At 50.9% G+C, this 25,068-nt stretch overlaps 1 protein-coding gene and 1 long non-coding RNA gene across 2 annotated transcripts; both read left to right on the plus strand.

Annotated features, from left to right (window-relative positions):
* Positions 1–1,932: 1,932 nt before the first annotated feature.
* On the plus strand, positions 1,933–24,197 carry KRBA1 (KRAB-A domain containing 1; the record flags this gene model as incomplete). Its single annotated transcript, XM_081346290.1, has 13 exons — positions 1,933–2,122; positions 3,512–3,664; positions 6,636–6,788; positions 7,595–7,738; positions 8,505–8,666; positions 8,755–8,916; positions 10,670–10,834; positions 13,453–13,695; positions 14,721–15,017; positions 18,004–18,180; positions 19,946–20,146; positions 20,882–21,052; positions 23,365–24,197. The coding sequence occupies 13 exons, from the start codon at positions 1,933–1,935 to the stop codon at positions 24,195–24,197; spliced, it is 3,051 nt and encodes a 1,016-aa protein (XP_081202416.1).
* LOC308678095 lies at positions 2,245–2,832 on the plus strand. The gene is made up of 3 exons (XR_014028596.1): positions 2,245–2,408; positions 2,489–2,652; positions 2,730–2,832. It is a non-coding gene; the product is annotated as an uncharacterized lncRNA (long non-coding RNA).
* Positions 24,198–25,068: the final 871 nt, after the last annotated feature.

Raw genomic sequence — 25,068 nt, forward strand, 5'->3', positions numbered from 1 at the left:
GAAGAGCTGGACAAAATTGTGGAATAACAGAATTACAAAATAACAGAAGAGCGGAATGGAATTACAGAATAGCAGAATTGCAGAATTACAGAATAACAAAATTGCAGAGTTGGAAGGGACCTTGGAGGTCTTCTAGTCCAACTCCCTGCTCAGGCATGAGACCCTTTCCTCTTCCTCTTCCTCCTCCTCCTCCTCCTCTCTCTATATAAACAATTGTAAAAGGATCTGATGCCCACCTAAACGAACTATTTTCAACTTTTCCACATGGTCCCTGTTAGATTTACAGCATTGTGTTTCTCAGCTGGTTATTTTTAAATCTCCAAATGTCTCCATTTTGCTTCCTCCTTACCGTTCTTGTCTGCAGTTAAGAGGGAAGCTTCCGAAGAGGAACTGGGGGTCCCCAACCCCAGAGAAGGAACAGGGTCTTCGGTGGCAACCAAGGGGAACCCCTCCACCCTCAAGCCCGAGGGGGGCAAGAGACCGAATTTTCCAGGTGGTAGAGAGATGGATGGATGGATACATGGAAGGGAGGGAGGGAGGAGGAGGGGGAAGGGTCTCCTACTTTATCAGGGGGGTTGGACTAGAAGACCTCCAAGGTCCCTTCCGACTCTGTTATTCTGAGAAGGAGGAGGAGGTGGTGGAGGAGGAGGAGGAGGGAAGGGTTTTCTGCTTAATTGGGGGGGTTGGACTAGAAGACCTCCAAGGTCCCTTCCGACTCTGTCGTTTCCGGGAGGTGCGTGGCTTGCTTCTGCTCCTGTGGCTGCCGATCACATATCCCATCTTGCTGGGGGCAGTTTCCTGGCGGGGTGGGGTTTGGTAGAGAAGGGGCTCTCTTCCTGTTCTTGTCTCCGGCAAAGCCAGGACTAAGGGCAGCGTTTCTGGGTGTCTGCAGTTAAAATAAAGCAAGAGAGCAGCAGCTCCTCCTCGTGGCAGGATCCGCAGGGAGAGCCTGCATTGGTGGCTTTCCGTGCAAGTGGAAGCAGGGAGAAAACCCCAGAGCGATCCGGCACCTCAGCTGTTTGCGGTAAGCTTCTTCCCTCCAGGTCTGCTTTCTGGGGTTGAGTTTCACAGCTCCCCTCAAGCACTGGGAAAAGGGGAGATGGGAAGGGAGGGAGAGAGGGAGGAAGGAAGGAAGGAAGGAAGGAAGGAAGGAAGGAAGGAAGGAAGGAAGGGAGGGAGGGAGGGAGGGAGGGAGGGAGGAAGGAAGGAGGACCTGGAACACCAGTCCAAACTGGCAGGGAGAGAGGGAAAGAAGGAAAGAAAAGAAGAGGGAGGGAGAGAGGGGGGGAAGAAGGAAGGAAGGAAGAAAGGAAGGAAAGAAGGAAGGAAGAAGAGAGAAAAGGAAGAAGGAAAGAAAAAGAAAAGAAAGAAAGAGGAGGGCGGGAGGAGAAGGAAGGAAGGAAAGAAGGAAAGAAAGAAAAAGAAAAAGGGAGCGAGGGAAAGAGAAAAGGAGGGAGGAAAGAGAAGGATGAAGGAAGGAGAGAGGGAAGGAAAGAAAGAGAAAGAAAAGGGAAAGAGACTGGGAAGGAAAAGGAAGGAAGGAAGGAAAGAGAGATGCGGAAGGAAGGAAAGAGAAGGGAAAGGGGAAGGAGAAGGAAGGAGAGAGAGAGGGGAAGGCAGGAAGGACTAAGGGAAGGAAAAGAAAGGAAAGGGAGGAGGAAGGGAATGGCAAAAAGGAAGGAAGGGGAAGGAAGGAAGGAGAAAGAAGGAAGGAGAGATAGGAGAAGGAAAGAAAGAAGGGAAAGGGAAAGGGAGGAAGGAAGGAAGGAAGAAAATATGGTAGGAAGGAGAGAGAACGATGAAAGGAGTAATGAAGGGAAGGGAAGGGAAAGGGGAAGGGGGAGGGAAAGGAGATATGGGAGAAGGAAGGAAGGAAGAAGAAAGAAGGGAGGGAGGGAGGAGAGATAGCAGAAGCAAGTGCCTGCAGGAGAGATGCCTCCGTTTTACTCCCCCCAGTTAAATCTGAGGAAGAACTCCCTCTGCAAGGCCATGAGGACATCTTGGAAGAGAAGGGCTACCATCACTTTGGCCTTCCAAGGAGCAGCTTCTCTCTTGGTGCCAGAGAATCCGGGTCCAAGCTGGAACTTTCGATCCCATGTTCGGATGGTGAGGAAGAAACCACGTAGGGAGGGTGTGGGGAGCGCATCTTGAGGGTGGGAAGGCCGTCGTCTCTTTCCCCCCCCCTGAGTTTCGCATTCCTTAGTTCAGTGATTATGGCCAAGGTTGACCTGAGGAGATGAAGAAGTCTCTATGTTGGGGAGATGAAGTCAGAGTTGACCTGGGGAGATGAAGAAGTCAGGGCAGACCTAGGGAGGTAAAGAAGTCAAGACTTGGGAAGGTGACGTCAAGGTTGAGCTGGGGAGATGAAAAAGTCAAGGTTGAGCTGGGGAGATGAAGAAGAAGTCAAGGTTGAGCTGGGCAGATGAAGAAGAAGTCAAGGTTGACCTGGGCAGATGAAGAAAGATTATGCTGGGGAGATGAAGTCAAGGTTGAGCTGGGCAGATGAAGAAGAAGTCAAGGTTGAGCTGGGCAGATGAAGAAGTCAAGGTTGAGCTGGGCAGATGAAGAAAGATTATGCTGGGGAGATGAAGTCAAGGTTGAGCTGGGGAGATGAAAAAGTCAAGGTTGACTTGGGAAGATGAAGAAGTCAAGGTTGAGCTGGGCAGATGAAGAAGAGGTCAAGGTTGAGCTGGGCAGATGAAGAAAGATGCTGGGGAGATGAAGTCAAGGCTGACCTGGGGAGATGAAGAAGTCAAGGTTGAGCTGGGGAGATGAAGAAGAAGTCAAGATAGACCTGGGCAGATGAAGAAAGATTATGCTGGGGAGATGAAGAAGGTAAGGTTGACCTGGGGAGATGAAGAAGCTGGTTATGTTGGGGAGATGAAGTCAAGGATGACCTGGGAGATGTAGGAGTCAGGGTTGAGCTGGGGAGATGAAGTCAAGGTTGAGCTGGGGAGACGTAGAAGAAGTCAGGGTAGACCTTGGGAGGTGAAGTCAAGGTTGACTTGGGAAGATGAAGTAGTAGTCAAGGCTGACCTGGGGAGATGAAGTAGAAGTCAAGGTTGATTTGGGGGAGATGATGAAGAAGTCAAAATTATCCTCATGCCCCCCCTCCCAATACAAGAAAGCAAGGCCAGGGTGGGATGTGGGCAACTGAACTGAAACCTACATATCTGGCTTTGAGAAGATGTAGAAAGTGACGGGAATTTCAATCCTAGGAAGTCAAGAAGGGAAACCAAACCCAGGTCAGATGGTGGAGAAAGGGAGAAGGAAGGAAGGAAGGAAGGAAGGAAGGAAGGAAGGAAGGAAGGAAGGAAGGAGCCGGTTCAGCGGTCCCTGCCCAGCCTGGGAGCTGCGTCTGGGTTTACCTAGGTGCCCATAGTGAGGGGCATCCCCAATTCCCATCCTTGAAGAACAGGTTCTGATGGAAGCCACCATGATCTCAATGTCTTTGGAGATCCCTGTAGCCTTCCACCTTGAGCTTCCTCTTCTCTTCTTCTTCCTGACCCAGAGTGGAGCCCAGCCACCAGTCCTCTCCATGGCTTGCTCAACTGCCTGAAGGACATCCCCGTGGCCAGACCGCTGACCCCCAAAGTCATGACGGGCAAACGAGGAGCGACTGGGGAGAAGGAGAGACGAAGAGGGGGAAGAAGAGGACAGTTCGGTAGGTCTGGAGTTTGGAGAAGACGGTCAAACGCGTCACGAGGGACAGAGCGCCCCAACCTTGGCCGTGTCCAGTAATGTGGACTTCAGCTCCCAGAATTCCACAATAGCCATTGCTGAGAATTCTGGGAGTTGAAGCCCACTCATCTTCAATTCACCAAGGATGGCCAACTCTGAGCTAGGTAGGACATATATACAGTAGTGGCCGAAATGGTGGAAACCTTTTGGGGAAAGTGTGCAGCAGAAATGCCCCCTTTGGTTAAGTTTCCACCAATTTGTCTTCCAATTTCTTTATAACCGTAGCCTCGTTCACTGAAGAATACTATTTGACATCACTTTCTGGGCAACCAGTCAACTCTTGGCACTGTTACTTTAATTTTTATTATGTTTTAGGTAAAGGTAAAAGTTCCCCCGCACATGCGTGCTAGTTGTTTCCAACTCTAGGGGCTGGTGCTCATCTCCGTTTCAAAGCCGAAGAGCCAGCGCTTGTCTGAGGACATCTCCGTGGTCGTGGCCGGCGTGACTAGCCGGCAAAGGCGCACGGAATGCTGTTACCTTCCCACCGTAGTGGTCCCTATTTTTCTACTTGCATTTTTACGCGCTTTCAAACTGCTAGGTTGGCAGAAGCTGGGACGAGTAACAGGCGCTCACTCTGTTACGCGGCACTCGGGATTCGACCCGCCAAGCTGCCGACCATCTGATCGACAAGCTCAGTGGCCTAACCCACTGAGCCACCGCGTCCCTTTATTATGTTTTACAAGCTCACTAAATGAAAGAACACAAAAAAGCCCCAACCAACTTGATAGCGATCCCAGAACTCACTGACCAATGTCCTTCCTCTCGGTTCAAGACACCACATCAATCACTGAATCCTACTGTGATCCGATTGGCTCATTGCCAAAACAAGATGACACCCGATTGGCTCTCTAAACACTCCCGCTCATTGGCTACAATCGGATGAAGGAAAGCTACCCGATATCAACTTAAGCAAGTTGTGCTTCCTTTTTCTGGTGATTTGGCTATAACTTTTCATAGAATACAGGACAGATCATTGAACAAACTTGGTTGCATTATGTTCTCGATTAAATTATCTTTCCATCGATATGTAATTTGATGGTGCTACTCCAAAAAAAAAAACCAAACACTTTTCCCAAAGGGTTTCCACAATTTTGGCCACTACTGTATATGGAGGCCCCGTCTGTCTCACATCTCCAATTCTCAGCGCTAGCCATGCATCTCACTCTTCCCTAGATTTTGTGGCCGAACTCCCATCATCCCCAGCCAGGAGGACAGATTAGTTGTGACTGATGGGAGCTGGGGCATAAGCCATCCATAGGAAGAAGCGAGGCACAGGTGGCCTTTTACTTAAAAATCGTTCATTTAGGGCACGGGTGTTGAAACGCGCCGTGTCACATGATGTGTCACGACGTACTGTGACTTTTCTTGCGTTGCCGGAGCTGGGGTGAATGCAACCTCCGCACGAGGCAACTGGCCGGCGGCCCGGCGGTTTGACACCCCTGGTTTAAGGGTTGCTCACCATTAACAACCGCACTGGAAAAGGTGGCCTACAGCTGGTCCGCACACGTACGACCGTCACAGCATCCTCACGGTTACGTGATCAAAAGTGGGATGCTTGGCAAGCAGTGTGTATTTCTGATGATTGCAGCATTTCGGCTCACGTGATTGCCATTTGCAACCTTCCTCCTCCTCCTCCTCCTCCTCACAACCCCCCCTCCCTTCTAGCACTGATGATGTTCCCTAGTTGGGTAATGAAACGTCTGCGAGGAAACCACCAAGCTCGGAGTCAGTCAGTCCTTCCTTCCTTCCTTCCTTCCTTCCTTCCTTCCTTCCTTCCTCCTCCTTCTAGCACTGATGACTTTCCCTAGTTGGGTCACGAGACGTCTGGAAGGAAACCACCCAGCTCAGAGTCCTTCCTCCCTTCCTTCCTTCCTTCCTTCCTCCTTCTAACCCTGATGATGTACCCTAGTTGGGTCACAAGACGTCTGCAAGGAAACCACCCAGCTCAGAGTCTTTCCTTCCTTCTTCCCTCCCTTCCTTCCTTCCTTCCTTCCTTCTAGCCCTGATGATCTTCCCTAGTTGGGTCATGAAACGTCTTCAAGGAAACCACCCAGCTCAGAGTCCTTCCTTCCTTCCTTCCTTCCTTCCTTCCTTCCTTCCTTCCTTCCTTCCTTCCTTCCTTCCTTCCTGCACTGATGATGTTCCCTAGTTGGGTCATGAAATGTTTGCAAGAAAAACCACCAGTCAGAGAGCACCATGGACACCAGTCCTCCTCCTCGTTCACCTCCTCCTCCCCCTCCTCCTCCTCTTTCTCCCTACCTCTTCCTCCTCTTTTTCCTCCACCTCCTCCTCCTCCTCCCTCCTTCCCCTCCTGCTCCTTCCTCTTCTTGCTCCTCCTCCTCCTCCTCCCTTCCAGCACTGATGATGTTCCCTAGTTGGGTCATGAAACGTCTGCAAGAAAACCATCACGGTCAGAGAACACCAAGGACCCCACAGTCCACCCTTCCTCCTCCTCCTCCTCCTCCTCCCATCTAGCCCTGATGATAGTTGGGTCATGAGATGTCTAGTTGGGTCATGAGACGTCTGCAAGGAAACCACCCAGCTCAGAGTAGACCAGGGACCTCATAGTCGTCTTCTTCTTCTTCTTCTTCTTCTTCTTCTTCTTCTTCTTCTTCTTCTTCTTCTTCTTCTTCTTCTTCTTCTTCTTCTTCTTCTTCTTCTTCTTCTTCTTCTTCTTCTTCTTCTCCTCCTCCTCCTCCTCCTCCTCCTCCTCCTCCTCCTCCTCCTCCTCCCCCCTTCTAGCACTGATGATGTTCCCTAGTTGGGTCATGAAATGTCTGCAACGAAACCACCACGGTCAGCACCACGGAACCCACACTCCTCCTCCTCCTCCCCCCAATGGAGGGCAACGTCCCGAAACCATGACCCACCTGTCTCTTCTCGTCTCTTGGCAGGCCCCCCACCTGATCCCTGCCTTCTCCAAGGCTCCGAAGTCAGTCTCGGGGAAAAGCCCGTTCAGCAGCCCTTCCTGCCCCATGGATACACCAACAGGCCCCACGAGAGAAACCCAGCAGGGCGGAAAGTGGAGGCAGGGATGGTGCAAGGAGGTTAGTTCCGCAAACAAGGCAAACCTTCATCGGACTGTGTTTCTTTTGTTTGCTTATTTGCACATGTGTGTATTTATTTATTTATACCCCACGGTTATTTTTATAGATAACTCGAGGGGGCAAACAATCCTAATACCCTTTCCTCCTCCTATTTTCCCCACAACAAGCTCTGCAAAGTGCGTTGGGCCAGGAGAGAGAGGGATTGGCCCAAAGTCACCCAGCTGGCTTTCATGCCTAAGGCGGGATTAGAACTCACAGTCTCCCAGTGATTGGCCCAAAGTCACCCAGCTGGCTTTTATGCCTAAGGCGGGATTAGAACTCACAGCCTCCCAGTGATTGGCCCAAAGTCACCCAGCTGGCTTTAATACCTAAGGTGGGACTAGAACTCACAATCTCCCAGTGATTGGCCCAAAGTCACCCAGCTGGCTTTCATGGCTGAGGCGAGACTAGAACTCACAGTCTCCTGGCGATTGGTCCAAAGTCCCTCAGCCAGCACAAATGTCCCCCAGTTAAATTCTTGGGCCTACGAGGAAGCGGCATCAGGGTCGTTTTACACCTTTGAAGGGAAACCTTGTTCTGAAGAAAAGTCTACTCCGCTTAGTTGGTCGGTTGGATATCTACCCTAGCTTTTCTCCAGGTGCAGTTGTTCCTTTGGGTTTGTCCCCTACAAGAGCAACCCTGTGAGGTAGGCCGGGTTGATTATTGCCCAGAAGTCACCTCAGAAAGTTTTCCTCTTTGGAGAGTGGACTCTAAACCAAGTCTCTCTGGTGGGTCCTCTTCTGATGTCCCTCCTCCGTTCCTCACAGATCCTCGAGGAACCACGAAGGAACATCCTCTCAGCGCCCACGTCCAGCCTTCGTCCCCTGCTATTATTTCATTGGTCAGCAGCTCCCCGGACAGCCTTCCCCGGGGGACTCCAGAATCGGGCCGATGGAGAAGGAAGGAAGATGGTGAGATTCCTGCAAAAGATCCCCAAAGCAAAGGCAAACAAAACACAATTCAAACGGAGGATTGTTCCCCGTTTTGCAAGGCAATCAGAACGTAATCCCGTGAAACTTGAGTCCTTCGCAAATGGTTGCCTTCAGCAACCAGCACCGCCCACAACTTCCCCCTTTTTATTGTTCAGTCCCAAGTCCTGGCTTTTCAGTGCCTTCTCCTCCGCCCTTGGAGCCGCCCCGTTGCCTCCCTCTGTCCTGCTCGTGTTGCCTGTCGGTGTTTGCGAGCGGTCTATGATGTCTTCCAGCTTTGAGTCCTCAGAGTCTGACTCCGCTTCCCAGCACAGCTGGGTCTCTGCCTGAGCATGAGTGGAGGGGGTTAGGCTCTTCCTCAGATTGTAAGTCCTGGAGCTCATCAGAGCCTTCCTCTGACTCTGATGGCTCTCCAGGCCCTTCCTCTGATTCCCCAGACTCAACGGCTGGGTCCACTGGCTGGCACGGAATCGCAACACTAGGGAGGTAGACCCCGATCCTTCCAGAGCCGGGACATCTTGGTGTCCGACTCTCGGCAGAACAGCTCCTTGGATCTTCCGAGGGTCCCGTGGGGGATCTTGAGGAGGTGATCTGGAGGAGGCGATCTGTGATATCGTGATCTGAAGGCAGGGAGGGAGGTGGATGGCCAACTCCGCAGTCTTCAAAGTCAACCTGGATGGTGGGCTTTCACAGCTGATGGTGGCCAGGGTAGCTTGGCCAAGCTGTCCCCTACTTCTGTGTTCGGCAGAGCTCGGCCAAGCCCGGAGTCCTTTGCACAGCCTCAGGAAAGGGTTCAAGGAGACCCCGTTGGCTTCGCTCAGCCGGGTCTCTTCGCCGGCCGCCAGCAACTCCCCAGATGGTCTCCAGAGGTGGACGTCGGTGCCAACACAGTGGGCCAGGAGAGAGGAAGGTGAGAGGGTCAGGGGCTCAGATCTGGTGGGGCGTGTGTGTGTGTGTGTCAGTTGCCATGCTGACCTAAGGACCCCCCTACTCTGCAGGATTCGGTCAGAGCAGCACCCCCTTGCAAGGCCTAGAGAAGTGCTTGAAGGACATCCAGAACCAGCCATGGTCCCCGGCTGTCACTTCCTCCATCCACAGCTCGCCCGACAGACTCCGGCAGTGGACACCAGAGCCAGCGTCCTGGGCCAAGAGGGAGGAAGGTGAGAGGTAGCTTGGTGGCCCACACTCCCTCCCCAGGGGGATGCTTGGAGGGTGGGGAAAGGGGGAAGGCTCGGCTGCTGGAAATGTACCTCAGCTACATCCTATCTGTGTGTCCATCTGTCTATCTATCATCTGTCCATCTGTCCTTCATCTGTCTGTCTGTCTTTCTATCTATCTATCTATCTATCTATCTATCTATCTATCTATATCTATCCATCCATCCATCCATCTATCCATCTCGCTGAGCTTGTCGATCAGAAGGTCGGCAGCTTGGCAGGTCAAATCCTGAGTGCCGCGTAACAGAGTGAGCGCCTGTTACTCGTCCCAGCTTCTGCCAACCTAGCAGTTCGAAAGCACGTAAAAATGCAAGTAGAAAAATAGGGACCGCGACGGTGGGAAGGTAACAGCGTTCCGTGCGCCTTTGGCGTCTAGTCATGCCGGCCACATGACCACGGAGACGTCCTCGGACAAGCGCTGGCTCTTCGGCTTTGAAACGGAGATGAGCACCGGCCCCTAGAGTCGGAAACGACTAGCATGCATGTGCGGGGGAACCTTTACCTTTACCTTTTTATCCATATCTCTCTCTCTCTCTCTCTCTCTCTCTCTCTCTCTCTCTCTCTCTCTCTAGATATATATATATATATATATCTTTGTCCATCCATCCGTCTATGTTTATCTGTCTGACTATCTATCTGTCCATCCATTCATCCATCCACCCATCTATCCATATCTATCTATATCTATCTATCTATCTATCTATCTATCTATCTATCTATCTATCTATCTATCTATCTATCTATCTATCTATCTATCTATATCCATCCATATCTATCTATCTATCTATCTATCTATCTATCTATCTATCTATCTATCTATCTATCTATCTATCTATCTATCTATCTATCTATCTATCTATCAATCTATCTATCTATCTATCTATCTATATCTCTTTGTCCATCCATCCATCTATGTTTATCTGTCTATCTGTCTGTCCATCCATTCATCCACCCATCTATCCATCCATCCATCTGTCTATATCTGTCTTATCTGTCCATCCATCCATCCATCCATCCATCCGTCTATCAATCTATCTATCCATCCATCTATCTATCTATCTATCTATCTATCTATCTATCTATCTATCTATCTATCTATCTATCTATCTATCTATCTATCTCTTTGTCCGTCCATCCATCTGTCTATGTCTGTCTGTCTATCAGTCTATCTGTCTTTCTGTCCGTCCATCCATCCCTTATCTGTCTATCCGTCCATTTGTCCATCCATCTATCCATCCATCCATCCATCATCTATTTATCTATCTGTCTACCTATCCATCCATCTATATATCTATCCATCCATCCATCATCTGGATCTCTGTCTGTCTTTCTGTCCATCCATTCATCCATCTATCCATCTGTCTATGTCTATCTGTCTTATCTGTCTATCCATCTATACGTCCATCCATCCATCATGTTTATCTATCCATCCATCCATCCATCCATCTATATTTGTCTATCCATCCATCCATGCATCATCTGGATCGATCTCTGTCTGTCTGTCTGTCTACCTACTTACCCACCTAGCATCTAAGGGACCCTTTGGGGGGGGGGAGGTCTGTGAACTTGGAACAGTTCCCAAGTGACCTGCCATAAGTTGAGGATGCCCTGCAAAAGGGAACCCTCTGTGTGTGTGTGTGTGTGTGTGTGAACAGTGGGATTCCAGCAGTAGCAGCAACTCCCCTTTCACAAACAGGAGGGAGCCCCCCGAGGGTCCCACCGCTTCAAGGCCTGGAGAACTGCCTCAAAGAGTTCGCCCCGAGCAGAGACCTCCTCAACGCCAGCCTTGCAAGGCGTGGCATCTGCGCTCAGAAGCAGGCGGGAATGGAGCTGGCCTGCTCGCCGAGGCCAGGGCCTGCAGGTAAGATCTTTGTTCTGGAGGCCTTTGAGGCCTTGGCTTAAGGGCCGCCTCCAAGATTCTAGTCCTCTGGGACTTCCCCTGGCTTTCTCAAGAGAATCGAGGCTGGGTAGGTGGGCAGGACGATGGGATCCCCCTGGGGCTGCCCTCCGTCCTTGTGTTCCGTCTTCTACAGACGCACGGACTTCATCTCCCAGAATTCCTTGCAGGTACGACGGATGGATAATGGATACATTTGATACATGGATGGAGACGGATAGATGATAAATACAATGGATGGATGGATAGATGGATGGCTGATAGATAAATACAATGGACGGATGCATTGATGAATACATACGATATAGGTGGATGAATGATAAGATGGATGGATATGACAGATGGAGATTGACATCTCATTCATGTCAGAAGCACTGAGGCACTTCCAGGTTGAAAGGATTAGTCAGTGGCTTCCTCTCATGTCCCCGGCACTAGCTGGAGCGATGGACGGGAGCTCAACCCCACCCCACGGCAGCACTCGGGTCTCGAACATGGGTCTTGCTAACCATATGTGCCATTGTGCTCCTAATTGATGGAGATGGATAAATTAGATAGAGTGGCTGGATACAATAGAGGGAGGGAGGAATGGATAGATGATAGGTAACAATGGATGGATTGATGGATGGGCATAGATGATAGATAGGTAGATAGGTAGATAGGTAGATAGATAGATAGATAGATAGATAGATAGATAGATAGATAGATAGATAGATAGATAGATAGATAGATAGATAGATAGATGATAGAACATCAATGATATAGAGATGATAGATAGATGAAAGATAGATAGATAGATAGATAGATAGATAGATAGATAGATAGACAGACAGACAGACAGGATGGGTTGATGGATGGGCATAGAATGGATGGATTGGGATGGGCATAGAAGATAGATAGATAGGTAGGTAGGTAGATAGATAGATAGATAGATAGATGATAGAACATCAATGATGTAGAGATGATAGATAGATGAAAGATAGATAGATAGATAGATAGATAGATAGATAGATAGATAGATAAATAGATAGATAGATAGGATGGATTGATGGATGGGCATAGATAGAATGGATGGACTGATGAATGGGCATAGATGAGAGAGAGAGAGAGAGAGAGAGAGAGATGATGGAGAGATAGAGAAAGAGAGAGATAGGATAGAGACATACAATGGACAGGTGGATTGATGGATAGATAGATATGATGGATGAATGGATTGATGAGTATAGAAATATGATGGGTGGATGGCTGATAGGATGCCCAGGAGATGCCCAGTTGAGGGCTCCTTTCTTGTCCCTGAAAGGAGCTGGAGTGAAGGACGGGAGGCTCCACCCTGCCCCAAGGCAATACTTGGGTCTCGAACATGTGCGGCTAACTTCCAACCCAGTGTCCTAACCAGTGTCCTGACACCCAGGGATAGGGCCTTCTCGGTGGGAGCGCCTGCCCTCTGGAACCAGCTGCCGGTGGAGCTGAGAACTGCCCCCGACCTTCGATCATTCCGCCGGGGCCTGAAGACCTGGCTCTTCGAGCTCTCGGGCCCAGACTGAGGAGGAATTTTTAATTTGGGGTTCTTTTTAACTGACTACAGGGTTAATTTAATATTTTTTAATTTGGTTCTTAATTTTTGTATTTTGGATTTTTAATTCCCTGTAAACCGCCCTGAGTCCTCAGGGAATAGGGCGGTATATAAATATAACTAACTAACTAACTAAATAAATAAATAAATAAATAACCACCCAAGCCATCCTGCTCCTAATAGATGGAGATAGATTAGATATGATGGGTAGATATCATGGATGGAAGGATGATAGATAGATACAGTGGATGGATGGACAGATGGACAGCGAGAGAGAGAGAGACAGATAGACAGATAGACAGACAAAGAGAGAGACAGAGAGACAGAGAGACAGAGAGACCGACACACAGAGACAGAGAGACAGACAGAGACAGACACACACAGACAGAGACACACACAGAGAGAGACAGAGAGAGAGAGACAGACACAGACAGACAGACAGAGAGAGACAGAGAGACAGACACATACAGAGAGAGAGAGAGAGAGACATACAGAGAGAGACAGAGACACAGAGACAGACACACAGATAGAGACAGACACACAGCGAGAGAGACAGAGAGACACACACAGAGAGATAGAGACACACACAGAGACAGAGACACACAGAGACAGAGAGACAGAGAGACAGAGACAGAGAGACACACACACAGAGAGAGAGACACATACAGAGAGAGAGAGAGAGACAAGAGTGACACACACACAGAGACAGAGAGACAAAGAGAGAGACACACACACAGAGACAGAGACAGAGAGAGAGACAGATACACACACACACACACACACACACACAGACAGATACACCGAGAGAGAGAGAGAGAGAGAGAGAGAGAGAGAGAGAGAGAGAGAGAGAGAGAGAGATTAGAATTTTTTTATGACACAGTTGAGGGGCTGTGCCAGATGGATCAACATTTCGGAGGGGGACATAGCTTGGTCCAGTTCAGCGCACAATCGAGCAAGCCAGCTTCATCCTCCTTTCCAGAACCGATGTAGGTCCACCTCTCTTTCCCTGCAGGGAGCCTTCCTCAACAATGCACCTCTGCTTCGGACACAGCTGCCGACAATTCTCCCCTCCACCGGCTGATGAACTGCCTGAAGGAAATCCCCATACGGCGGCCGAGTTATCTCAACACGCCGAGCACGTTCTCTTCCTCTTCCTCCTCCTCCTCCTCCAGCTGCAGTGAAACCGAAAGGGACCAGCAGAGCCCGGGAAATTCAGCCTGGTGGGACAGTGGCCCAGGTCGGCATGAGCCGCCAGGTGGGCCTGGGGCTGGCCTTGGAGAGGCCTTGGGTGTTTAGAGGAGCGGGAGTGGGAAGCTTCTGGCCTTTATGGAGCAGTGGTGGCAGTGGAAAAAGGGATGGTTCTGCCCAAGCGCCAAGTCGCGCGCAGCTCCCTTTTGCACAAGTGACAGGCACGTACGGCTGGCACAAATGTAGCTTCGCATGCGTGCACGCTTGCCCGCCGCTCACACAGGTGGAACTCCCCATGCGCACTTGTGCGCCGCTTGTGCGGACCGGTTCCGGATGGGCTGCAACCCTGGCGCTGGGAACGCGTGGGGAGGGTTGAGGAGTTTTAGACATGGACCCTTCCTTGAGTGCATTTCCTTCTCCCTCAGCCACCTGCCTCAGCCCATTTACAGCCAGCTTTACTCCGCCACTTCCCCTCCCCCGGACATTCTCCATGGCCCTTCGGCCTGACCCATTCACCCAGACAACATTTTGCCCAGGCCATTGGCTGTACGGGACCCCCCCCCCAGTGGCCCTGGGGGCTGCTACTCCTGCTGCCACTCTCTCTCCCTCCCTCCGGTCCCAGTGACAGATCTGCAAGGTCCCCAAAGTTGTGGAGTAGCTGCAGTACTTTTTTTTTAAAAAAAAATTGCGTCGCATGGTGCCTTTCGCCCCCCTGTTCGCCTGCTTCCCCTGCAGCACCATTGCTTCTGCCTGCCACCCGATTGGCTGGGGGCTATTTGTCCCGCACAGCCAAAGGCCCAGGTAAAATGGTGTTCTGGGCGAATGGGCGGGGACGAAGGGCAAGGGGTGGAGGGCCAGAGGCCCATTGGCCATCGAGAAAGGCCGAGGGAGGAGGAAAGATGGCTGTAAATGGGCTGAGGGCAAAGGAGGCGCAGCCAAGGGTCCGTGCCTAAACATCCAATTCTGCGTTGGGGACCACTGGTCCAGATGAGTCTCGCGAGTCAAGTCCAGAGTGGGATATGAAACAGGAGACCTTCCATCTTGGACACGTCCTGACGTGGTTTTTTTTCCACTTTCTCAACACCTTCCCAGGATCTGAGAGGGCTGTCCTTGCGGGACCGAAGGTGATGATGGAGCCCAAGAGGAAACGTCCGTCCACCCAACTTCCTGCGGAAGAGGAAAAGAAGTTGGCCTCTGCGCGAGAGGCTGATGTGGACGGGGCCGAGGAAGCACTTTCTGTCTCTCTCCCTGGCAACCTGGAGAAGGACGTGAAGGACACGGGGCTCAAGCCAATGCTTTCCTCCGTCCACCCGCTACGACGCTCTGGAGTTCAGCGGGATGCGATGTCCAGAGCATCCGAAGCAAGGGAAGATGGAGCACCTTCTGCATGTATGTAACAGGGAGGTGGCTTTTATGACACTGAGTTGGAACTCTTCGGGGATTTAAGCCAGGATCTTGGATGAGGATCCAAGTTGGCTGGGAGGGAGAGAATTCTTTGGAGAACCTCAAGGGCCCTAAAGGTGAGAGCAGGAAGGAAGCCTTCTGCACAGCAGCCAAAGTGTAGATGATAGAATCCTAGGGCAGGAAGGGACCTTTCTGGGTTGGTGGCCCAGGTGGAAGGGGGCAAAGGCAGTGATGGGATTCAGCCGGTTCACACCGGTTCGATAGAACTGTTATTTAAATTTTGTTGAGTTCGGAGAACCGGCTGAACCCACGCTGCTTCCGGAAGTCCGTTCTAGGCCTCGAAGGCCTGGAGGAGGTCTCCCAGGCCTAGAACAGCCTGCCGGAAGTACGTGAATGTCACTTCCGGAAGTCTGTTCTAGGCCTGGAGGAGATCTCCCAGGCCTAGAACAGCCCGCTAGAAGTGTGTGGATGTCACTTCTGGAAGTCTGTTCTAGGCCTGGGAGGCCTGGAGGAGGCCTCCCAGGCCTAGAACAGCCCACAGGAAATGCGTTGATGTCACTTCCGGAAGTCCATTCTAGGTTTTGGAGGCCCAGGCCTGCATCAATGCAGAGAACCGGACGTTAAGGTATTTGAATCCCACCACTGGTCAAAGGGGATGGTTTTGTGAGAAGTGGAGGCCTGTGTGCATGTGCACACATGAGCACCTGTCACGCGAGTGAAGCCACAAGCACCCATGATACTTGCATGAGGGATGCCCTTAGTGCTTGTGCAAGTGGGGCCATGAGTGCCTGCGATGCTCGTGCAAGTGAGGCCCTGAGTTCTTGCAAGTGAGGCTCTGATTGCCTGCTATCCTTACGTGAGTGAGGCCCAGGGCGCCCCATGACCCTCGTGTGAGTTGGGCTGCGACCATCCATGACACTTGCACGAGTGGGGCTGTGCATGCACACACAGGCGCACACTAGCCCACTACTCACACCGCCAGATCATAAATAGATCCACGGACCGGTAGTGGGCTGCAGCCCACAGGTTGGGGACCCCTGTTCTAGTCCAACTCCTTGTCCAAGGCAGAAGTCCTTCTTCCATCCCAAATGTTTGGTTGTCCACAACCTTTTGTTGAAAATGTCCAGTGAACGGAGCAGATTATCAGGGCCTGGGAGATTTGGGTTGGCTGTTGGGGACCCCTTGTTCTGTCCTTGGACTCCCCCTAGATCACGGGTCGACAACCCGTGGCTCTGGAGCCACATGCCGCTCTTTCAGCCTTCTCCTGCGGCTCCCAGTCATCCTCCGCCATTTGCAGAGAGACAGAGACAGAGAGAGGCACTTGCGCTTCCCTTCTCTCTCTCTCTCTCTCTCTCTCTGCGTGTGTGTGTGTGTGTAAAAAAGAGAGTGGCCTCACGCTGTTCTCCGACAAGCTGACAAGCTCATTGGGCAGGGCTACTGTTTTTGCTGCATCTCTGCAGGAAGCAGGAAGCAGCAGAAAGCAGTAGTGCGCTCTCTCTCTCTCTCTCTCTCTCTCTCTCTCTCTCTCTCTCACACGCACACACACACACACATATTCTCTCTCTCTCTCTCTGAGTGGGAGAAGAGGACTGGCAGACCAAGAGCAGGAGAGCTAGCCCAATAAGAATGTGTGTCAGCTTGTCGGAGAACAGCATGAAGCCAGCTTGCCAGGTGAGCAGAATATTGGAGAGAGGGAGAGAGAGAGAGAGGGAGAGGGAGAGAGAGAACTCATCCACAGCAGCCTCTATTTCTTTTTCATTAAATTCCAATCAAGTTCCCCCTGCCTCACGCGTGTGCACACGCGAGAGAGAGTTTTGCGGCTCCCAGTGTTTTCTTTTCTCTGGGAAACGGGTCCAAGTGGCTCTTTGAGTGTTTATTTATTTATTTATTTATTTATTGATGGGATTTATATCCCGCCCTATCTCCCGAAGGACTCAGGGCGGCTAACAACAAAACATATAATAAGTACAGAAATCAAGATAAAAATAAAATTGAAATCATCTGTGCAATAAATTAAAATTAAGGAAATTAAAAATAAATTAAAAATTCTAAATATAAATTAATTAAAATGCCTGTCAGTCCAGGTCAGCCTGGTGGAACAGGAGTGTTTTGAGGCCGCGGCGAAAGGATTGGAGGTTTTGGGCCATCCGAAGCTCAGGGGGGAGCTGATTCCATAGGGCTGGCGCTCCCACAGAGAAGGCCCTCCCCCTGGGGGTCGCCAGCCGACATTGCCTAGCTGACGGTACCCTGAGGAGGCCTTCTCTGTGTGAGCGTACTGGACGATGGGAATTTGTTCCCGGCAGCAGATGGTCCTGCAAGTATCCCGGACCTAAGCCATGTAGGGCTTTAAAGGTAAGTACCAGCACCTTAAATCTCACCCGGAGGGCAACTGGTAGCCAATGCAGCTCACGCAGGAGGGGTGTAATATGGGAGTATCGGGGTGCTCCCATCACAACCCGCGCAGCTGCATTGTGCACCAGCTGAAGCCTCCGGGTGGTCTTCAAGGGCAGCCCCATGTAGAGAGCATTACAGTAATCAATACAGGAGGTGACGAGTGCGTGGGTGACTGTACGTAGGGCACGTAGTTGCCGACCCCTACCCTAGACAATAACCTGGCGAAACCCAGGTTGCTTCCACCGAAAAGCAGAGTGAGGAGAACGCTTCTTGAGGAGAACTTAGCTGAATGTCTCCCAACCAATCAAGGACTCTCACAGGCAGGGAAACCGGGAGGTCACCAAACCAAGGTCAGGAGAAGTCAGACCAAGCCAATCGTGATGATTCGTAATTGTCCACCCCTCCGAGGAGTAGGTGGAGAACCTTCCGAGATCTCGTCTACTCCTCCCATAGCCTCGATGGGTGAGACCCGTGAGGATTTCTGGAGTAAGGACGCGTCCCTGAGACTTGGGGTGTCCCACCGCGGTAGCTCTGCCTGCCCCGTGTTCTTCACTGTCCTTCCTTCTGCTTGGTGCAGCTCTTGTCAACAAGATCTTCACCCACGAGCTGAAGGAGGACCCAGGTGACACAACGCCAGCCCGGACCCCGGTGTGTTCCAGCCCCACAGGCCCTGATTCCCGGGATAGGACGCCTAAAGGAGACATGGACTGGAGTCCGGGGGAAGAGCAGATCCGGCCACAGCCTGGGGACGAAGGTGGGCAGCCTCAGCTGAGATGGAGGAAAGTCGGGTTATGAAATGACGGCCAGAAAGCCAACAGGTTCAGAGAGCCCAGGAGCCCACAGTCCTCCTCTTCCCTCTAAAACCCTCCCCTTCCTCTTCCTCCTCCTCCACCTTGGAAACTCCCTCTCTTCCAGCAGTCATGATTATATTTGGCTGGGTCACCAACGTCTGCAAGAAGGTCAGAGAGCATGAAGGAACTTAAAACTCCTCTTCTCCGCTCTCCCTCTCCCCCACTTCTTCCTCCCACTACCTCCCTCCTCCTTCTCTTCTTCTCCACAAACCCCGCTCCCTTTAAGCGCTGATGAAGTTACCTAGTTCGGTCATGAAACATCTGCGAGGAAACAACCCAGCTCAGAGAGCACCAAGGACCCCACAATCTTCCTCCTTCTCTTCCTCCTCCCCACAACCGCCTCCCAGCCTTCACGCACTGACGCTGTTACCTAGTTGGGTCATGAAACGTCTGTGAGGGAACCCCCCCCAGCTCAGAGAGCACCAAGGACCCCACAGTTCTTCCTTCCTTCCTTCCTTCCTTCCTTCCTTCCTTCCTTCCTTCCTTCCTTCCTTCTAGCCCTGATGATGTTCCCTAGTTGGGTCATGAAAAGTCTGCAAGGAAACCACCCAGCTCAGAGTCCTTCCTTCCTTCCTTCCTTGCTTCCTTCCTTCCATCTATCTATCCTTCCTTCCTTCCTTCCTTGCTTCCTTCCTTGCTTCCTTCCTTCCTTCCTTCCTTCTATCCTTCCTTCCTTCCTTCCATCTATCCTTCCTTCCTTCCTTCCTTCCTTCCTTCCTTCCTTCCTTCCTTCCTTCCTTCCTGCCCTGATGATGTTCCCTAGTTGGGTCATGAAACGTCTGCAAGGAAACCACCCACCTCAGAGAGCACCAGAGACCCCACAATCCTTTCTTTCTTTCTTTCTTTCTTTCTTTCTTTCTTTCTTTCTTTCTTTCTTTCTTTCTTTCTTTCTTTCTTTCTTTCTTTCTTTCTTTCTTTCTTTCTTTCTTTCTTTCTTTCTCTTTCTTCTTTCTTTCTTTCTTTCTTTCTTTCTTTCTCTTTCTTTCTTTCTTTCTTTCTTTCTTTCTCTCTCTCTTTCTTTCCTTCCTTCCTTCCTTCCTTCCTTCCTTCCTTCCTTCCTCCCTTCCAGCCCTGATGACGTTCCCTAGTTGGGTCATGAAACGTCTGCAAGGAAACCACCCAGCTCAGAGAGCACCAGAGACCCCACAATCCTTTCTTTCTTTCTTTCTTTCTTTCTTTCTTTCTTTCTTTCTTTCTTTCTTTCTTTCTCTTTCTTTCTTTTTCTTTCTTTCTTTCTTTCTTTCTCTTTCTTTCTTTCTTTCTCTCTCTCTTTCTTTCCTTCCTTCCTTCCTTCCTTCCTTCCTCCCTTCCAGCCCTGATGACGTTCCCTAGTTGGGTCATGAACCGTCTGCGTGGAAACCACCCAGCTCAGAGAGCACCCAGGGGACACACACACACACACACACACACACACACACACACACACACACACACAGAGTTCAACTCTCTGAACTTCTATCAGAGGATGGAGGATGATCACCTCCCAGCTCTGCCTGCCGGGGCCCTGAGTTCAAACCCTGCTCCCTTTGGGATGGGAGAGGGTGCCGGTGTGCTGCCGCCATATTGGGGTGACGATTTCCGGGAGGGACCTGGCGAGGGGAGGGGGTGAATTGCGATCCGCCGCGGCTAATCGCTGGGTGGTCTCTCTCTCTCTCTCTCTTTGCCCAGAAGTGGGGACCGGCAGCAGGCCCCTTCAGGGCCTGCTCAGCTGCCTGAAGGAGATCAGCTATCCAAGCGCCCCCAGTCCCTGCCCCTCCTCAGCCAGGAAGAGGTCCAGCCAATCGCAGCACAGCCAGGAGGAAGAGGAGGAAGAGGAAGAGGAGGAAGAGGAAGAGGAGGAAGCAGCCAATTCCCCAAAGCCTTGGCAAGGTGAGTATCGGAGGCTGCATCTCCTATGGGACAGAAGACAGAAGACTGGGGGGATTCTGAGAGCGGACGTCCTCCCCTCTTAAAGCACGCTGACTGGGGGGATTCTGGGAGTCGAAGTCCTCCCCACTTGAAGCATCCTGGCTAGGTGATTCTGGGAGTTGAAGTCCTCCCCTCTTAAAGCATGCCGACTGGGGGATTCTGGGAGTTGAAGTCCTTCCCACAAAGCATCTTGGCTGGGGGATTCTGGGAGTTGAAGTCCTCCCCTCTTAAAGCATGCCAGCTGGGGGATTCTGGGAGTTGAAGTCCTCCCCTCTTAGAGCATGGTGACTGAGGGATTCTGGGAGTCGAACTCCACCCCTCTTAAAGCACACTGACTGGGGGATTCTGGGAGTTGAAGTCCACCTCTCTTAAAGCATGCCGGCTGGGGGATTCTGGGAGTCAAACTCCACTCCTCTTAAAGTATGCTGACTGGGGGATTCCGGGAGTTGAAGTCCTTCCCACAAAGCATCTTGGCTGGGGGATTCTGGGAGTTGAAGTCCTCCCCTCTTAAAGCACGCCAGCTGGGGGATTCTGGGAGTTGAAGTCCTCCCCTCTTAAAGCATGCCGGCAGGGGGATTCTGGGAGTCGAACTCCACCCATCTTTAAGCAGCCAAGCTTGAGGAACAGTGGGAAGTTCAGGCACCAAGAGCTTAACCGTTGGATGTGATCAGCCTGGCTCTCTTGTCCTCTCTGTAGGTGCTGTCTCTTCCAGCACCCCCATTTCTGAGAAGGAAAGACCAGGCCCCCAGCAGAATGGCCGTCCCTGCCCACTTGACATCAGGTCCTCTGCGCGTAAGCAGAGTGGCCCTCCCAGGTGGGGGCCCCCGGCCTCGCTTCGGACGGTAGCCAGAAGAGCTTCTGCAATGGGTGAGGAGTGGAGAGGGTGGGAGTCTGAGTCCTCGGCCAGGCTGAGTCCCCCACCACCTGCCTGGGAAAAATGGGTTTAGGACACCCCCATCCCCGACCCCGACAAGGCTTGGGAGGGAGGGGAGATTGGGAGAGAAATAGCATTTTGCACTCCGTCAGATCTGGACTTTTGGGGGGAACAGAACAGAACAGAATATGGAATGGAATGGAATGGAATGGAATAGAATAGAATATAGGAATGAAAGAATAGAATAGAATAGAATAGAATAGAATAGAATAGAATAGAATAGAATAGAATAGAATAGAATAGAATAGAATAGAATAGAATAGAATAGAATAGAATAGAAAATATGGAATGGAATGAAATGGAATGGAATGGAATGGAATGGAATGGAATGGAATGGAATAGAATAGAATAGAATAGAATAGAATAGAATAGAATAGAATAGAATAGAATAGAATAGAATAGAATAGAATAGAATAGAATAGAATAGAATAGAATAGAAAATATGGAATGGAATGAAATGGAATGGAATGGAATGGAATGGAATGGAATGGAATAGAATAGAATAGAATAGAATAGAATAGAATAGAATAGAATAGAATAGAATAGAATAGAATAGAATAGAATAGAATAGAATAGAATATAGGAATGAAAGAATAGAATTAATAGAATAGAATAGAATAGAATAGAATAGAATAGAATAGAATAGAATAGAATAGAATAGAATAGAATAGAATAAAATATAGAATAGAATTTATTTTTTTATTTTTTATTTCAATCCCATTTATATCCCGCCCTTCTCCGAAGACTCAGGGCGACTTACAATCTAAAGCACAAATCAATGTGCTTAGCAATAGCCTTCATTCTATGTATATGCCTGCTTATTATTAGGGCTTTTGCCCCCCCCCAAGCGGCATTATTACAAAGTCAGCTTAATTGCCCCCAACAATCTGGGTCCTCATTTTACCGACCTCGGAAGGACGGAAGGCTGAGTCAACCTTGAGCCTGGTGGGACTCGAACCTGCACTAATGGCAGGCAGCTGGTGTTACTTAAGGAGGTGTTAGCCCACTGCTCCACCAAGAATATAGAATAGAATAGAATAGTAGAACAGAATATAGAATAGAATATAGATAGAATAGAATAGAATATAGAACAGACTAGAATGTATAGAATAGAATATAGAATAGCATATAGATAGGACAGAATAGAATATAGAATAGAATATAGAATAAATAGAATATAGAATAAATAGAATATAGAATAGAATGTAGATAATAGAATAAATATAGAAAAGAATATAGAATAGAACAGAATATAGAACAAAATATAGAACAGAATATAGAACAGAATAGAATAGAATAGAATAGAATAGAATAGAATAGAATAGAATATAGAATAGAATAGAATATAGATAGAATAGAATAGAATATAGATAGAATAGAATAGAATATAGAATGGAATGGAATAGAATATAGATAGAATAGAATAGAATATAGAATGGAATGGAATAGAATAATCATAATCATAATCATAATCGTAAAGTTGGAAGGGATCTTGGAGGTCATCTAGTCCAACCCCCTGCTCATGGCAGGAAACCCTATCCCATTTCAGACAAACCGCTGTCCAGGCTCTTCTTAAAAAACTTCCAGCGTTGGAGCCTTCACCCTGGAGGAGGAGGAGGAGGAGGAGGGGCTGAGCATAGGAGCCCTTCCAAAATCCACCTCGTTTTGGTCACCAGATTCCAAAAAAAAGACGTTAAGACTTTGGGGGGGAAAAGAAAAACAAAAAGAAAAAGTGTGAAGAAGAACAACTAAGACGATTAAAAGCTTGGAGGTCTAAAACGTACGAAGGAGAACGGTTGCAAGAACTGGGTTGGGCTAAACTGGAGACAAGACAAACTAGAGTGTGGGGGGGGGACACGATAGCAGCATTCCCGTATTCGGGGGGCAGTCGACCTGTTCCCCAAAAGCCCCCAAAGGCAGGAGAAGAAACAACGGATGGAAACTGAGCCGAGAGAGAAGCAACCTGGAATTCAAAGGAGAAAATTCCCGACGGTGAGGACAATTAACCAGTGGAACAGCTCACCACTAGAAGACCTGGGCGCTTCATCCCTGGACGTTTTGAAGAAGAAACTGGACAGACACACGTCGGAAATGGTATAGTGTCTCCTGCTCGAGCTGGGGGTTGGACTAGAAGACCTCCGGGGTCCCTTCCAACTGTATTCTGGTTGATGGATTGATTGATTGATTGATAATTCCCTCCAGAATGACGATCAGGGTCTCACGCTTATTTTCCCATCTTTCGCAGCCGGGGACAAGGGGAGCCTTCCGGACTTGGATGCAGGACCGGAGGCGAAGAACAGACGCTGCGAGGATTCGGGGCTCTGCAGCTGCTCCCACGGAGCCGAGTCTGGGGCCGTGCAGCCCCTCGTGTCCAAACAGCTAGGCCGCCTGGCGGCTGATGTGAGCAGCCTCTGTCGGGACCTCTCGGGTCTCCAGAGCCACGTCTGGCAGCTGGAGCAGGACGCGCGCTGCTGGGCGCTGGAGCTGGCCGCGCTGCACCTGGAGAACCACCGCCTGGGCAAGTACGCACGGCGCCTGGAGAGCCGCTGCCGCGCCTTGGAGAGCCGCTCCCGCCGCGCCAATCTCCGCCTGCTGGGCTTGCCCGAAGGGGCTGAAGGAGGTGACCCAGCCGCTTTCCTCCGACGGACCCTGCCGGAGCTGCTGGGCTGGCACCCGGGGGCCCCGGTGTTGGAGATCGACAGCGCCCGAAGGGTCCGAAGCTGGGACTCCTCCTCCGGCAAGCCACGGCCCCTGCTCTTCCGCGTCTTGCGCTTGGCTGACAAAGCCGCTGTGCTGGAAGCGGCCCGCAGCCGGCCGCTCCGTTTCGGCGAGGCCCAACTTGCCATCGTCCCCGATCTTGGCGTCCCGCGGCGCAGACCGCCACCCGCCCCGTTCCGGAGGAGCCGCTGGGTGGCCGACCTGCTTTTCGGGCGGCAGCCCCTGCGCCCCTGGGGCTTGGCCAGGGGCCCGGCCTGGCAGGAGCCCACCACCCCTCGCGCCCCTCTGGCAGCCACGGGGAATCCAGGGTTGCCCCCCTCGCTGGGGTCTCACGGGGACCGCGAGCAACACAATCCGTGAGACGTTGCCCTGGGGGACAGTCCGGGACAGCCACTTGGGAAGACGGTCCACGAAAAGCAACTTTCCCAAGTGCGGGAAAGGGGGGACCTTCCCCTCCTTGCCCTTGCCCACCAGGGGTGGGTGGGTGGGCGGGCTAAGCCACCGTCTTGCTGCTTTTGCATGGCTTCTCTGCAAAGGGGTATTTTTTAACAATTAGGGGAGAGGGGGACCGTTGTGTCCCGTCCCTACTTCCCACCTGCTCCCCTGCCACTGCTGCTGTGTAGGCATCGCATAAGAGACGGGGTGTTGGCCTGAGTCTCCAAAGGGTGCCGCCCCCCCGGTGCCCCCCCAAGTGACCAGATGTGGGGTGCAGGAGAAGGAAGGGGGGCCAAAAGTTTCCATTAAGCAGAGTTTTGCAATCTTGATGGCTTTGAGAAGGGAGGACTTCACCTCCCAGAATCCCCCCAGCCAGCCGGGAGAATGTTCTAGGGGTGAAGAGCCCGGGCGGGAGTTCTAGTTCTGCCTTAAATGTGAATGCCAGCTGGGTGATTTTTGGGCCAATCACCCAGGTTAGGGCGAGTTCTAGTCCCATCTTAGGAACATTGGCCTTTGGACCAATCGCCGGGAGACAGTGAGTTGTAGTCCCGCCTTAGGCGCAAAAGCCGGCTGGACGACTTTGGGCCAATCACCAGGAGACGGTGAGTTCAGGTCCTGCCCGAGGCATGAAATCCCAGTGACGTTTAGGCCAGTCACTAGGAGACGGCGAGTTCTAGTCCTCCCTTAAGCAGGAAAGCCAACTGGGTGACTTTGAACCAATTACCAGGAAATGGTGAAGTTCTAGTCCCAATTTAGGCAAATTGACTTCAGGCTAATCACTAGGAGACGTTGAGTT

The sequence above is a fragment of the Vipera berus genome (assembly GCF_964194415.1).
Source record: "Vipera berus genome assembly, chromosome: Z".
Taxonomy (NCBI): domain Eukaryota; kingdom Metazoa; phylum Chordata; class Lepidosauria; order Squamata; family Viperidae; genus Vipera; species Vipera berus.